Genomic DNA, 15,157 nt, shown 5'->3' with positions numbered 1-15,157 from the left:
TGAGGGAGCACATGGGGTAAGTGCAGTTGGTGTCATCCTGGTGAGGAGAGAGTTTCTCCCTCTCCTCCTGGAAGTACCGCTGGGTTCCAGGCATCCGACCCTGCGCTGCTGGATTAGGGAATGCTGCAGTGCCGCTCAGAACCGCTCTGTTGCTCCCAAAGAGGCACTAAGCAGAGGAGATTCAACCACAGATAGTGAGCATCGTGCTAATGGAGATGTCACTGCAGCACGGGAGGATTTCCTTGAACTAATTGCCTCTGATTTGTTGAAGCAATGAAACAAAAATCAAAGTCTGAATTTAGGCTGAATATCTTGCTCTCTTTTTGGGAGCTCGGCTCCCCCTTTTGCAATCCAGGAGCATGACTTCCAATACATGGGGATTTTTGCCATAGATTTTTTTTTTTAAACATTGGCAAGTGTGGTACTAGGAAAGTTGCATTATAGGGCAGACAGCAGGGCTGGCTGTACTGCAAATAAATTAATCATCGGGCACAGCCAGTTTTCTGTTTATGGATCATGCATAATTCACTCCCGATTTCTATTGCTCTGTGTGTGCTCGCAGCGTAGCTGGGACGAGCGGCGCGGGGCCGGCGCGGGAGCTGTTTGCCTTGGCGGCGTGGGCTCCGTATCCGGGAGCTCCGGCGTGCGCGGCACGGTGGCCGTGCTGCGCTTTGACAAACATTTTTTAATTTTTCAAGGTGAAAGCAGAAGCAAAAACGCTGCTGAGGGTAAAACCGGCAGTAGGAGCAGCCTGGTCTGCACATCATAACGCAGAGAGTTTTCCCAATGCCAGATGGGCAGCAAGCGAGGTTTTCATGAATCCTTGGAAACGCTGTCCTGGTGTCTCTGGGAAGGATGTCCTAGTGGGATTGAGGCAGTTGCCTCCCATAATCTTTTAGAGTTCCCTAAATGGGAAGGGAAAGGGTCTGGGGCTCTCTCTGTGTGGTGGAGCATTGTCCTGTGGTACCATTTGGCGTCCAGGAAAGGCCATGGTTGCCAAATAGACAACAGGAAGGAGGCCACGCTCTGGAAACGATGGCCCTGCTCATTCTGGTGCCCACTACAGGATGGTAAAATCCAAGGAAAAGCAGAATTAGTCATTGGTACCTGAACCTGTTTGACTGCAGAGCTGCTCTGCAAGAGAATTGAGGAGCACCCTGGTCCTGCCATAAGCCCAAACCTGGGAAGATTATGTCCAGGACAGGAGACGGAAGGCTAGTCCTATGAGACAGAGGCATAACAAAAACCAGTAGAGGGCAATTGAAGCTAAAAGAATTAAAACTAAGATTTGTTTGACCCCTGAATCTAACTAATTACTTGAAAAATTACTCTTATATGCTTAGATCAGGATTGGAAGCCTTCCTAGGAGATGCCCTCGAGAGCAAACGGAGCTGAGGGAGCTGCCACAGCCCTGATGCACTTGGGTTTGGTAGCCGCATGAGGCCGGAGCGCGCCAGTGATCCCCGCAGGGTGCAAGACCCGTGAATCTAGGGTACGCTGCTAAGGAGGTGAGAGGCAGTGATAAATTACATTTATCGTGCACTTTCCCACCTACGCCGTTCCCACTGCGTCTCTCCCGAGGCTCTTTCTAACATTTCCCACCCCTACGACTGCTGGCCAGGAAGGGCACAAAGCTGGAACTTGCTTTTTGCCTTGGCAAAGCAAAGGGTGAGTGCTGGGCTCCCCGAGCACACTGAGCATCGTCCCTCTTTTCCTGGGCCTTTGGGGGCAAAATACACAATCCGTTTGGGTGGTTCAGTTTGGAAGTTCATTGTCAAAGGTAGAAAGAGGGTTTTTGTTTATGGAACGGTGAATTTATGTTCTGATACTGTAAGTTTTTAATCTATTTTAAAAGCTTGTGGAGTAATAGATGGGTGTTTTTTGCTGTAATAAAATGAAATATTCAAATAAATATATACTGAGGCAAGATTCAACTCTTCCAGGTTGTAAATGTCTAGTTTTTAATAGTATCTATTTTTTAATATATGGATATATTGTCTGTTCCATTCCTGTGATATATTCAGTGAGCTCCCAGTTGCTGCAGAATTATATATGGATATCTGATAAATGTGCATCTTGTTAACTGAAACACATCCCTAAGATAAGCAAGTTAGTTTGGGCTTTTATTGTTAATTGAATTTTTTTCAGCAGTGGCAGCTGAAGGATTGCTAATGCTCATGGATTTGCATGATGATAAACATCTGCTTCTCTTAAGTGGTAACTTTAATAGAATTTCCCTTAATTTGAAAATTCAAATGGGAACTAAAGCAGGTACTCGCAGGTGGGCAACTCTGCCTGGGGGACACCAAGGTGGCACGGGGACAACCAAGGTCATGGTTTTGGGCAGCATTGGGTTGCAACAGTGGGATATTCTTTGTTCAGAGTTCACAGAAGTGCTTTAAGTTGCAGGAGAACTCTGAATTTCACCAGCTTTTCAGGATGTGCTTGTCAGAGTTGATGGAAAGGGATTGCTCACATACTGGGCTAGGAAAAGAAGAGTTTTTTCTTTCTTTGTTACTTCATTACTTCTTCATTACTGATGATGATGATGAATTTGCTCTGCAGAGAGGGACCTGGGCGTCATGGTGAAGGACAAGTTGACCATGAGGCAGCAGTGTGCCCTCGTGGCCAAGAAGGCCAATGGGATCCTGGGGTGCATTAAGAAGAGCATCTCCAGCAGGTCCAGGGAGGTGATCCTGCCCCTCTACTCAGCCCTGGTGAGGCCGCATCTGGAGTATTGTGTCCAGTTCTGGGCTCCACAGGACAAGAGGGATGTGGAGCTGCTGGAGAGAGTCCAGCGCAGGGCTACAAGGATGATCAGGGGCCTGGAACATCTGCCCTATGAGGAGAGGCTGAGGGAGCTGGGCCTGTTCAGCTGGAGAAGAGAAGGCTGAGAGGGGACCTGAGCAGGGTCTGTAAGTACCTCAAGGGAGGCAGTGAGGAGGATGGTGCTGGCCTCTTTTCAGTGGTGGCCACTGACAGAACTGGAGGAAACGGCCAGAAACTGAAGCACCAAAAGTTCCACAGGAACTTAAGGAAAATTTTTTTAACAGTGAGGGTGCCAGAGCACTGGAACAGGCTGCCCAGAGAGGTTTTGGAGTCTCCTTCTCCAGTCCTATGCCACATGCTCTAGGTGACCCAGCGTGTGCAGGGGGTTTGGACTAGATGATGTTTAGAGGTCCCTTCCAACCTTAAGCATTCTATGATTCTACTGTTGCTCAGCAGAAGTAGGAGTAAAGTTGGCCTCATCTGTCCGTGCATTTCAGAAAGAAAAGAAGAGCAGTTAAAGGAACAGGAAGACAGATAGGAAGAGACAGACAGAAAATTTGCGTGAAGGAAGAGAGGGATTTGCAGCGAGACCCCTGAAGAACTGAAGTCATCTTTAATTTTCCCATCCCAATATGTGCCCACTCTGCCAAGTGCAATGGGCCAGGAGGCCGTGGGCTACTGCTGCAGTGGGTTCGCGTAGTCGTCCTGCCCGGGCGCAACAGCTTGGGGCTTTGGAGCGCATGGTCACTGCTCAGCGGGCAGCGCGTTCCCTTCGGATACATGGAAATGGGCTGCTGCTGATGGGCAGTTTAGCCGTAAATGGCACAAGAAGTAAGGAGCAATGCTCATAAATAAATTTGGGTCCTATAACAGTATTCACTGCTGCTTCTTGTAATACCAGCTAAAGCCTGAATGAAGCATCTGAAAGGATGGGCTTGTTGAAGTGGGGGGGAGGGAAAAAAAAAAAAAGATCCTGAAATCCTTTTATTTTTTCTCTAGGAACATTTTTTCCAGTAGCCTCATCTCGTTGCTCCATTCAAATGGATAAGAAAAACATATTTTGTGCCATTGCCTCCCTGGGAAGTGACTGGAGCTACTGCTGGAGAAGGAACTTTTTAAATTTTCTTTTTTAATTTATTTTTGTATTTTACCTTGCATTACTTTGAAAGACACTTAATCCCCAGACTTGCTGTTTTTCTGTTATCTGCCTCAGCTCCACGGAGGACTGGGACTTGTTCAGGAGCCCCCCATAAGCATTGCTGCAATTCACAGACACCGGGAGTAAAATTTTCAAAGAGGGCAATTATGGAGGGAACCGGATTAATGATCTGTCATCACAATTTAGCCACGTTCACCACTGACCTTTCCCAGAGAGGATGGTCTTGATAAATGTAGTTCATTACCGAGTTCTGACATGAAAATATAGTGGCACTCTGTGTTTCTTGGCAGGCTGATCAATATTTTATCTGCCAAAGCATGCAGACGCGCTAAACAGGATGAATTACGCGGCCGCCGCCGAGCAGAGCAGGCGCGGGGTGGCTCCGAGCGAGCGGAGCGTGCAGACGTGACCCTTGTTTCTTACCACCAGACAAGAAACACCTTGTTTCTTTAGCGACCAGACTTTGGTCCTTGGGATCTTTCTATCCCTAGCAGAGGCTGGAGAGCCTCTTCAGGCTGGTGCTGGGGTTTAATGGCTCATTTTTATAAAAAAAAAAAAAAAATGCTGGAAATCCCTATCTTTTAAGCTTGGCAGTTGCATTGATGGAGGGAGCTGCAATTTCTTCCAAGGCTCCCCAAAGCCTGTGGGTTTTTAATTCACTTCTACAGTGGTCAATTCAAAAGCAAATTATTGATGCTCTTAAATAAGTGATTAACAAATGCAGTGTTTTTACCTGGTGTGCATTCAAGCAGAGGGCCAGGCGTGACTGTTCCCCTGAGCTTGAGCTCTGCCTGCCCTGGGATGCTCGCAGCTCAGATCTGTGTTGCTTTTTTGAGGAGAGCACTTAATGCAAATTCAGATCAGACTGAACGCAAGCGAGAGCAGCAAACAGTGATGTTAGTCGTGTTCCCCATCCTCAAACACGTCCCTGTGGCCCTAGCTGTCCAGGCAGGGCCTGGGAGCCACCTCTGCTCCCCAGCTCGCAGGGGTCACCATGGACGCGTCAAAGAGCCCAGGTCCCCAGGAAGGGCGCAAGGAAAGCCAGGCGAGAGGCAGCTATTAACGAGCCCCACTCATGAGACAAGCGGCTAATGATGAGTTCGGGTTGCAAAGGAAGCTGCTGGCAGCCCTTAGCCAAGCGGAAGCGAGAATGGGAACGAGCAGAAGGGCCTAAGGATGTCTTTTTGTGTGTGTGATCCTTTCTGTTTAACAGCTGTGGTTTTAATACCTGGAAGAAGAGCAAACATGCAGGCAGCACTGCTGCCAGAAACCTAAGGAGAGAGTATTTAGGAGATAAAGCTGTGGATTCCAGGCACAAAATAAGAAGATTACAGGTGTCATTGACGGCGGGCCTGCAAATGCAGAGCGGTGCTCAGCAAGACCCGTACAACCAGCTCCAAGGAAGGGCTGCTGGCGGTGCTGGCAGGGAGATAACTGGGTTGCAAGATGCACAATGCCTGGTGAAGGAAGGGAAGGACCTGCACAGCCTCGCTGCCCTTGGCACTGGCTTCCCGGAGGATTCGTGTTGCCCAAGGACGTATCCTTCGCTGCGGGCCGAATCCCGGGCAGGGCACGTGCTGCGAGCCACGGCCGCTCACCGGAGAGCCGTAGCCGTGGCCTTCAAAGCAGCATTAGATCCGGGCTGCGGAGCGTGAAGCAAACGGCCCGAGCACAGAGCGCTCGGGAATTGGTGCTTTGGCCAAGGGCAATTGTAAAGTCGTTGTTCCAGGTCAAGCAGAGCATTTCCTTTGACCTGCAGGCTGGCAAGGGAGTAGGGCCGTGCAGCTGGAAAGCAGGACCCAGGCAGCAGGCTGGAAGGCAGTAAAGAGGAGCTGCTTTGGCAAAATGGCTTGATTACCTTTGGTACGGCAATGCTTTTGTCTTAAATAAATGCATGATGGAAATAACGGGATTTCCCTGTATCACTATTGGAGTGCCAGTCAGGAGACGCAGTGCTGTAAAAAAACAGGAATAGAGATAGATAAGGCAAGAAATAGCTACCACATAGCTCAGTTTTGCTGTGAGATGAGACCGAGCCCACATTTCTGCAGTAAAGGAGAGTTGGGACTGAGGTAACTTCCAGAGATTGCTTAGAGAGTAGGAAAAGTTTTGCACTTTGGCTGCTTTCCTGGTCACTGGCTGCTGAGTGACCTCTGTGTCCCCACGCAGAGAGGAGTGCTCACATCTAGGAGGGTCTAAGTTCAGGGCAGAAAATAAGCTTTTTCTCGTGCTTATTGCTCCTGCAGCAGCAGGATGCTGACCCGGCGAGCGAGGGCAGGTCTGGCCTGTGCATCTCCCCTCGCCTCCCGAAGTCGTGGCGCTTTTGAAGTTGCGAGTACAAAATGCGAAGGGTGAGAGAAAAGCTCCAAGGTAGGTGGGTTTGTTATCAGAGAACTGCCTCCCACCTGGAATTTTAATTGGATTTCAGTTAGAGTGGGACCAAAGGACAGAAAATGATGCAGCAAGCAATGAAAGGACAGGAAAGGCGGTTAGCGATGTGCTGCTGTCTCCGCTTGCTCGCAGAGGGATGATCCTTGTGGTCCTCAGTGATGTACAGGAGCATTGTCCCTTATGCTAGGTGAGACCAGTCCCCTGCAATTTAATCCAGCTGGCTCAGCATTGGGATTAACATACAAGGTTGTTTTAACACTGCTGTTGTGGCACGTGCATCTTGTGCCGGGCAGGAATGTTTGGATGCTCGGGACCAACAGCAGTCGAGTATAAAAGGTCAGCAACTTTTATTCATTTCAGTTAAGTGGAAATATTTCCTTCCTTGTGGAGAAATATTTCCCTGTTAAATCAGAACAAGAGGTTCCCCAAGGAAGCATCACTAAAGACCAGGCTCCTCTTTGTGTAATGCCAGAAGAGGAAGATGAAACGTGTAGCGTCCCTGGGGACTTGGGGCCTCGCTGGCCTCAGAGCTCCAGGTTTCGCTGCTGGGTCAGTCCCGTGGTTTGTGCAGTCAGGACTAGCGAGTGCCACTTGTTTATGGTCACTGAGCTTCCTGGCTGTTTTCTTCTCGGGATTCGTTTGTACTTTACAGGACAGACAAATCTAATTTACTTTTGGAGAAATGCAGTGTGAGCCTGGGTGCAGTTATGAAGCCGAGTGTCTGTGCCCAAAGCTCTATAACATGGAAGGGAACGTGCTCAGGAGCCTCCCAAGCAGCAGGATTTTAGAAAAGGGGACTCTTATAGCAGGAGGATTTCGTGAAGTGTGGCATCCATGCGGCACCGTGCAGACAGCCTGTCTTTGCTTGCACCTTGCTTTTCTCCTTACAAGTTGAGTGTTTTGCAATGGTCACAGGGGCCGTGCGCGGTCCAGTAACGCAGCCTTCTCTTGCAGGTGGCTCGTGCACCGTGGCAGACTACGGGCGGCTCAAGAGCATCTTGCTGGAGCTCGGGGAGCGCCGCCGGGGCACCCCGAGCAGCCCCGCGCGTGACAGAGCCGCCCAGAAGCGCGCCCTGGTCGAGGCCATGTTCAAGTACCTGGATGTGAACGGTGACGGGCATCTCAGCAGCTCCGAGCTGGCGCAGGTGGGTTTATTGCTCAATGAAAATTGAATTATGAAGTGGATTGGGTTTTTCATTCCGAGTGTAAATTGAGTACAGCAGAGCAGCACTCTTGTGAGAACGGCTGTTTGTAACTGTCTGTCCGGCAGCGGGCGAGGGAGGAAAACGGGCCTCAGCCAGCGAGTCCTTTCCCCAACCCTGGGAGATGATGTTGTCACAAATGTTTGGGGCCTCTTTGCAAACAAACAGCCCTGTCCTTGCCCCTGGAAAACAGGTGATGATCCCCATTGCTACCAGTCATCTTTGGGAGGGTTTCCAGGTAGCTGCTTGTGTGAAGTTAGTCTGGATGGTTAGATATATGGCAAGGTAGGAAGCAGCCTCTTAGCACTTCTTTCCTGCATTTTGAACCATTTGAAGGGATCCTCGGAGAAGGAGCCTCTATGAAAGTACTGAAACGTTGATTAGCCGAACCTCATAATATTAAAGGAGCGCAGAGCCTGAGAAAACTGTTGTTTCTCATTATGGGCCTGCTGCGTGCTTTTGGCTCGCTAATGGGTAGCACTAACCCAACGCACAGCGTGACTGGTCCAACCTGCCTGCTCCAAGTACCAGAGTGAGGAAACAGCCTCGCAAGGAGGAGAAGACCTGGCCCCAGCTGGGATGAAGCTGCGCACTCCATAGCATCTCCGGGCAGTGTTCCCGTTGTTGCCGATGCCACACGCTTGCCCTCGCACCACCACTGTGCTCACTGTCTGATTTTGCTCCCGACACCGTCGCTGTGATGCAAGAGCCTTTTCGCACAAAGCAGAGTGTCAGCACAAATTCTCTGAGCTCTCCCAGCTATGAATATATGCAATACTTCATCTAAATCCGATGATTATGTAAGGACTTGGTAGATATAAGAAAATACTTTTATCTGAATTCAGAGCCGGCTTTTGCACAGTGACAGCGAAGTGTCTGTTCTCCTCTCCCGTTCTTTACCCTTTTTACATGAAGCTTATTCCATCAGGATGTGTTAAGAGGCAGCTTGTGTGGAAATAAAGCCTTGGCAGCCTGCGTGCCCTTGTCGTGAGGAGGGAGGATGCCCTGTGCTTTAAAGGACAAGAATTTGGGGCCTTAAGGTCTGCAGCAAAGTTGCCGCAGGCTTTGTTTGCCAGATGCCTGATGCCCAGATCTCTCCCAAAGAGCAAACACAGACCTTGACTGCTCTAATTTTTTTATTTCTCCCATTCTCGCTGTGTTGTTAGTAAAGTTGGTCCATCAGGCTTCTGTTTTTAGGAGATTGATTAGTCAATAAGAGATTTTTAATTTTCCACGTTATAGTCTCAGCAGATTTCCTGGCCTTGTTAGGTAGCTTTGGGATGGATTCATGTTGGCTCTTTTAATTTGAAGTCCGTGCAGCTTCTGAATCCTCCGAAGGCAGGAATTTTATTGCCCACCGGCAGAGGAGAATAAAAGGATCGTGGTGCAGCAGGAGCTGCTGTGATCCCGTTCGCTCTGGCCACCAGACGAGCTGTTGCTGCACATTTCGCTCGTTTTATTTAAAAGAAAAATAGTCTCTGGAGCACCACAGTGTTGTCTGCAAAGAAAAACCTGAGGCAGGTAATGTGCTCTGCTGCAGGGAAAGCAGGATCTTTTTTAAGGGTGGAATGATGGTCTTCATGCCTGAAGCGGAGCCTCAATGCAGAGGGATTTCTCCTAGGGAAAACGCTGGAAGTGGAACCCCTCCGGAAAGAAGAGCAGCCGTCCTCTGCTTAGAGCCTGCCTTGTCCCCTCCTTTCTTGAATATCCCCTCCAACTATTCCCTGTTGGACACAGCAGTTGAAACATCCAAATAAGCTGCAGCCATTGCTGTACAAGGCCATTAACAATTGTGGTAATTGGAATGTTATTTCCATTTAAATCTTTAATGTATTTTAAAGTCAGATTCATAAATCTACTGAACACGTTTTGAGGGTTTTTTGTTTTGGCTCTGACATTAAATCAAAAGGACTAGTAAAAACTTGTCAGTCTTATGAAAAGTTAATCAATTTTCAATACAAAAGTAGACAAAGGGAAATTTCCATCTTTAGAAGATTGATCTTGGAAGTTATGGTTGATCTCACTTTTATTGAACATTTTTACTTGCTGGGTGAAGGGTCATTTTTTTAGCATTATTACTTTAGATTGCTTTAATACAATGGGCTAAGACTAGAATAATAAATAAAAGCGTCTTTGGACTACAACAAAAAGCCTTCCTGCCTTGTAGATGCAAGATTTCCATAGTTTTCCGTGCTCTGCAAAAACTTCAGAGAACCTATCATTTTATTTTAATTATGCTTGGGTCCAATTTGGACTTTTTGCTAACTTGGATGTACAACATCTAAAGCTTCTTCAATTCCTCAAGTAGAAATTGTGAAATTTTTAGAATAGAATATGCAAGAAACATTGTAAAATTAAAAATTGTCAAAGGTCTCCGAATCCCTTAGGCCTTTACCTTTATAGTGCGTCACTATAGATTGCTCCGGGTGGCTTCCCATCCGCAGTGAGGGCCAAGCATTTGCATGCCATTAATTCCTACAAAAATTGCCCCCTTATAGAAGTGAAAGTTAAATAACAAGGACCGTAGTCTGTAGCTTGACATTGGAGGTAGCTTGACACGATCTCTTGGCCCCAGGTAATGAAGAAGGAGGATCTAGAGGATGACCTATTGCACTGTACCCTGGAAGACCTTCTCCGCTTCGACGATTACAACAACGATGGTTACCTGACCCTGCCCGAGCTCTACACAGCCTTCCGTGAGTCCCACCGCTCCTCCGTGTCCTTGTGTTGACCGAGGGTGGGGAAGGACCAATGCGCGCGCGAGCACCCGTAGCGGCACCATTGCCTTCCAAGCCGCCATCAGCTGAGATAATCCCTTTTCATGTTTTAGACCATGGAATTTGATGCGAAAGGGCTCGTTTCCAAAGCTTGTTGCGCTCCGAAGGGCTGAGCGTGACCTAGGGGGCTGGCAAAGTGCGCGAGGCCGATGGTTTTGTCGTGGTTCCTGCTGGGCTGCTTGTTGGGGCTCCTCGTCGCTGGCGCTGAAGGGATGCTGGGGCCTACGTGTGTGTCTTCCCAGTGATCCCAAGGAACAGAACATGCATGGGAAAGAAGTTTCCTAGTTTCTTTCCTCAAAATCTGTCCAAATGTGTTGTGGCAACGTTAGTTTGGTGTGCAAAAGGTATTTTACTGAATATCGTGCCTAGGAATAACGTTTGCATCTTATTTTTTTCCATGTTAGTAAGTAAATTACTGTGCGGTCTCAATGCCCATCTCAGCAGCGTTTGCAGGCCTCCCTAGATGACCGAGCTATATAAACAGGGTGACAAGGAAGTACTTTAGTTACTCCATTTATTTTCATAACGTTATGTTCACACTTTAAGCCTGCAGTGAAGTACTTCCCTGGAAAAGGGCTGCACTGCCTCCTTCGTGGAGGACACAAGACTTCTGTGGTGCCTGTAAAGCCATTCAAGATACTGAACAGAGTAAAACAGAAAATGTATTTTTTTCCAACAAGCAGGGCAGTGAGCTACAGCTGATGAGCATGTGCTTTATCCTGGAAATGTGTTTTCTCTGAATCTCCTCTTTTCTAAAGAGTGTGGTTTCTGTTTTCTTTGCTTCCAGCTTTTCATTAAAAAAAAAAAAATTTGAATAATAATATTTAAAGTGCTTTAAAATTAGCCCCAGCTGTCACCTTAGACATGCTTGAACCACATATGCACTTAATGCAACGCAGCACACTCAAGCTAGCAGCTATACAGTAAAACATAAAACCTCTCACATTAAAAAGGCTGTAAAGTGAATTAACCCAGCCATCTAAAGGCTTGACATGCGGTTGCTCGGGAGCATATTTGGATCAGTGAGTTCTCAAAGTCACAGCAACTCCCAGTGAAATTGCACGAGTCATTTGCATGGGGTTTTGGTCCAGTGGATTTTAAATAGGTAATGAAAATAAGACAAGTACAAAATATTAGCCAATGAACAGAGACAGTTACCACTAACGTGCAAAAATATTTTAGCAGAAACCAAAACATTGCAATGAGTGTCTACCAGAATTTTGTATACCAAAAAAACACTGTTCTCCATCTGCATATGAAAATGAGACTTATTTATCCGTTTTGGTTTTCCTGGAATCCGTGCTTTTACTATGAGCCACTAATGGGTCATCAACTTTTAAAATCGAAATTTATTGCTCACAACTTCAGCAACTTTGCAGCCTCTGTAGGCGAAGGTCAGTTCTTGGTGAAAGTGCATCTTTTCCCTTTATTGCACAATCTAGGAAAAGTATCTAAAAACGTTTCCTCTCCAAGCGGGTGCTGCGAGCACGCGGTTTGTTTAGCAGCCCGTAAGCGTTTCTGAACCGGGTACTTCATTCTGAGCCAGGATTTGGCCAGCAACAGTAATTTACAGGCATTGCGCCCGGTGCATTTTTCATATTTGTGGCCCATTAAGGTGATGCTGCCGTCGCTGGAAATTGCCCCTCGTGCTGCTGTCGGGAGGCCCGCGAGGATGGCTCAGCAAGCAGCGCAATCTAATTACCCGCATTCAGCAGCATCACAAAGTCTCAATCTAATTTATCCTCTCCAAAACGATGTTACGGCTGCTCCGGTGCCCCGCGCGTCTGCGCCGCGCTGCAGTCTGCCAGCGGCTCCACGATGACCTTGGTCATGGGAAGAGCCTTGCAATTTGTCTTTGCTTTGCTGCTTTGAGAAGTTGCATTTCATTTTAAGGAGTCTCCTGGCCTTTCCGTAAGGAACGGAGCAACCCCGGTGTCTCTTGCCCTCGGTTTGTTCATCTCTCGCTATCTCGTCACTCTGTCCGTGCTAATCGGTTGTAAATGAGCAAAAAACCTGCAGTTTGGAGAAGAATTCACTCGCCCTTTTTGAAACTTGGTTTCACCATTGCAAGGTAATAGCTGCTACTTCAAATGATCACATCCAATCATGCTAATTATTTGCATGCCACTCTTAATGCTCAGTCTGAGATTTTGGGCGTAGAGTGGCCTTCCTGCTTATCTGTCTGCTGTGCCATCCTTTTCCTGCTCTTCTGAAAGATCTTTTGTCCCTGAATCTTGATAATTCAACTTTTAAGAATTTGCTTCTGTGTGTGGATGGCTACAAATATCTATTAGAACAGCATTAAGGCATCACCTCTTAAATTCCTCTTCAGCATACCTAAATAACATACGAGATGGTTCAGATATTCTCCTGGCAGCTCTGGAAGGAACAAATTATAGGTGTCTTCTAATTTCTCATTAGCAAATTTTATTAGATAAGCAGGCTCAGGGCCGTTACTTAAAAACATTAATTTTTAATGTGATGTTCTCAAGATTTCCACGTTCCAGAAATACAAAGGGTACAAGTGAGTATACTTATCTGCATCTTTTCTTTAAACTGTCACCGAAGATTCAACGAATGAGTAATAAATAAAAGGCATAGTTGTCATAAAAGCTGTAGCAGGGCATGCCTCTAATTAATCAGCATGGAAATAGTCTAGTAAATTGGCAAGCACATCACCCAGCTGAGTACTGCTTTAAATATGCTCAGATGAGTGATTTTTGGATATAACTTCTGGAAGCGGATCCGACCGGAGGTCATTACAATTAGGGATGTCACTTTTGGCTTTCTTTTTGTCTTCGCTAATGGGCGAGGAGCGACCTGCCAGATGCGAGCGCCGGGCTGGGAGAGAAAACCAGCGCAATCTTGTACATCTCTATCATCATCAACGTGGACAGGTCAATTTGTAATACAAATATGTCAGAGGGAGGGAAAACATGCCTTCCATCAAAATGGCTTTATCTTGTCAACATTGTTTAGCTAATAAGAGGTTATTAACCCAAAGACAAAATCCTCTTAAATTCCAGCTCATTGCTGATTAGAGCCCTTCCCGCCCCGCGCTCCTGCTGACAGCTTGTCTGTGCGTTCCAGTGCATTTTAGGAAGCAGTTTCTTTGCAGCAGGTCGTGCCGGCTTGAGAAGGGGCCGTGCACGGAGCTCGTGCAGAAGTTTGGTGCTGTATGGTCGGGTCAGGCTGGGAATACGGCGGGAGCCGATTCCCACGTGCGGAGCAGTGACAGTGGGTGCGGGGACACTGAGATTCTGATGTCATCTCTGCACCAAGGGAAGACCCAAAAGGATGGTTTAAAAAAATATATTTTTCAGTTGCAACCTGGACTGATCCTGTTCAAAATGCTCTGCACAACCACTCATGCATAGGCGGGTGTAGAGGCTGTGCATTAAGAGAGCCCACGCTGGAGCGAAACGGCCAGTGCCATGAGGGCAGTGGTATGGATAGGAGGGAGAACACAAGCGTGGGTGGGAAGGAGCAAGTTTCCTGCAGGAGTGAGCGCAGCCGAGGGTGCCTCTCTAGCAAACACACCTGGTGGGGACTGAAAAAGGCAGGTGAAGGGAGCAGTAAGTAACAAGAGCTTTCCTCACTCCTAACCTTTTTCCCGCTTGCCATTGCAATGCTGCTACACTCTGCCCACAGTGTGGGCTGCTGATTTGGTCTTAGTTCAGCTTGTATTTTTTTTTTTTTCACCACGTCCTTCATACGTATCCAAAGCGTGATGGAGACCGAGCCTGAGAAACTGGGTGTTGCTGTTCCTGGAGAAATCTCATCATAAGGGAGGTAGCAAAAAAAAAATCTGTATGATGGAAATGAATGCACGTACTTGGAAATGCGTGGGTGTGATAAGAGTATTCCACATGCACCTGGAAAACCAGGTGTTCTGCATAAAATCGCATCTGGAATTTGCATTTTCAGATGAAGTGTTTACTCGGGTGTTTTGCAAATCTGTTTTCACCATCAGTACAACACATAGCATGGGATACTTGTTAATCCTGTCTCTCAGCTGGATTGGTCAAGCTTCGTCAATTAAATTGGACAACTGTGTTGTAAGATAAAACGTGCTGAATGTGGTGGTTTCTTCTTAAACATTATTATTATTGTAGCAACAACGATCTGCACCATCGGAGTCCTAAAGTATTGACTGTCCATGCGTCCTACTCTGGCTTCCCACCTGCCATCTCCTCGGCATGTGATTTTCTGTCATGTTGCTGCAGACCAGTCTGAATTACAACAGTCCCCTGAAATAGGATTTTGGCTTGATCAATGGGAAGTGACGAGATGGTTAAAATGAGTGTGATGATAGGATTTTTGCTTATAAAAAAGAAATTCCTGTCTAGATGTTTTCCTCATAAGGCAGGGAGTGTTTCTGCTGCTGCTTTGCTGTTCCTGTGTGCAGGGGTATCTGCTGCACGCTGGCTCCAGTACCCAACACGAATTGCCAAACTACAGCAGTTCTTCACATACCTCTCATTTCAAAAGATACCATCTGGGAAATGTCAATGGGCTTAATATATAACAATTGAATGAGACACAATGAACTAATTACAAGTTGTTATTGGAAATCTATTGCCTACAAATTGCAAAGAAAACTCACTAGAATACAATATACTGGTGATTTTAGAACAGTCTTCCGGGTGCATTGATTTGTTCATCTCTGTTTTAAATGCAAGAATTTCCAGTGTGGAGCAGAGCTGGGGCTTCAGAGGTGATGTCGTACAAACCGTAACAAATGTCTACACGCACTCTCGCAAGAATAGACTATCTAAATATTTATAAGTACTTATGAGTGACTCAGTGGCGCATAAAACCAGCCAAATACCGTTTCTCAAAAAAGTTATTTGATCCAT

The 15,157-nt window shown here is 47.0% G+C and overlaps 1 protein-coding gene across 2 annotated transcripts in view; it reads left to right on the top strand.

Annotated features, from left to right (window-relative positions):
• The window catches only part of FSTL4 (follistatin like 4), a 154,268-nt gene that overhangs the window by 71,959 nt on the left and 67,152 nt on the right, over positions 1-15,157 (top strand). For both annotated transcript variants that reach the window (XM_088536941.1, XM_088536940.1), the window contains exons 4-5: positions 7,274-7,464; positions 10,097-10,217. In XM_088536941.1, the coding sequence (XP_088393067.1) occupies positions 7,274-7,464; positions 10,097-10,217 (312 nt within the window). The remainder of the gene's footprint in view (positions 1-7,273; positions 7,465-10,096; positions 10,218-15,157) is intronic.

The sequence above is a fragment of the Tinamus guttatus genome, unplaced genomic scaffold (genome assembly GCF_059628265.1).
Source record: "Tinamus guttatus ecotype Peru unplaced genomic scaffold, ASM5962826v1 Tinamus_guttatus_pri_ptg000710l, whole genome shotgun sequence".
Taxonomy (NCBI): domain Eukaryota; kingdom Metazoa; phylum Chordata; class Aves; order Tinamiformes; family Tinamidae; genus Tinamus; species Tinamus guttatus.
This window is presented reverse-complemented; position numbering and strand designations above follow the sequence as displayed.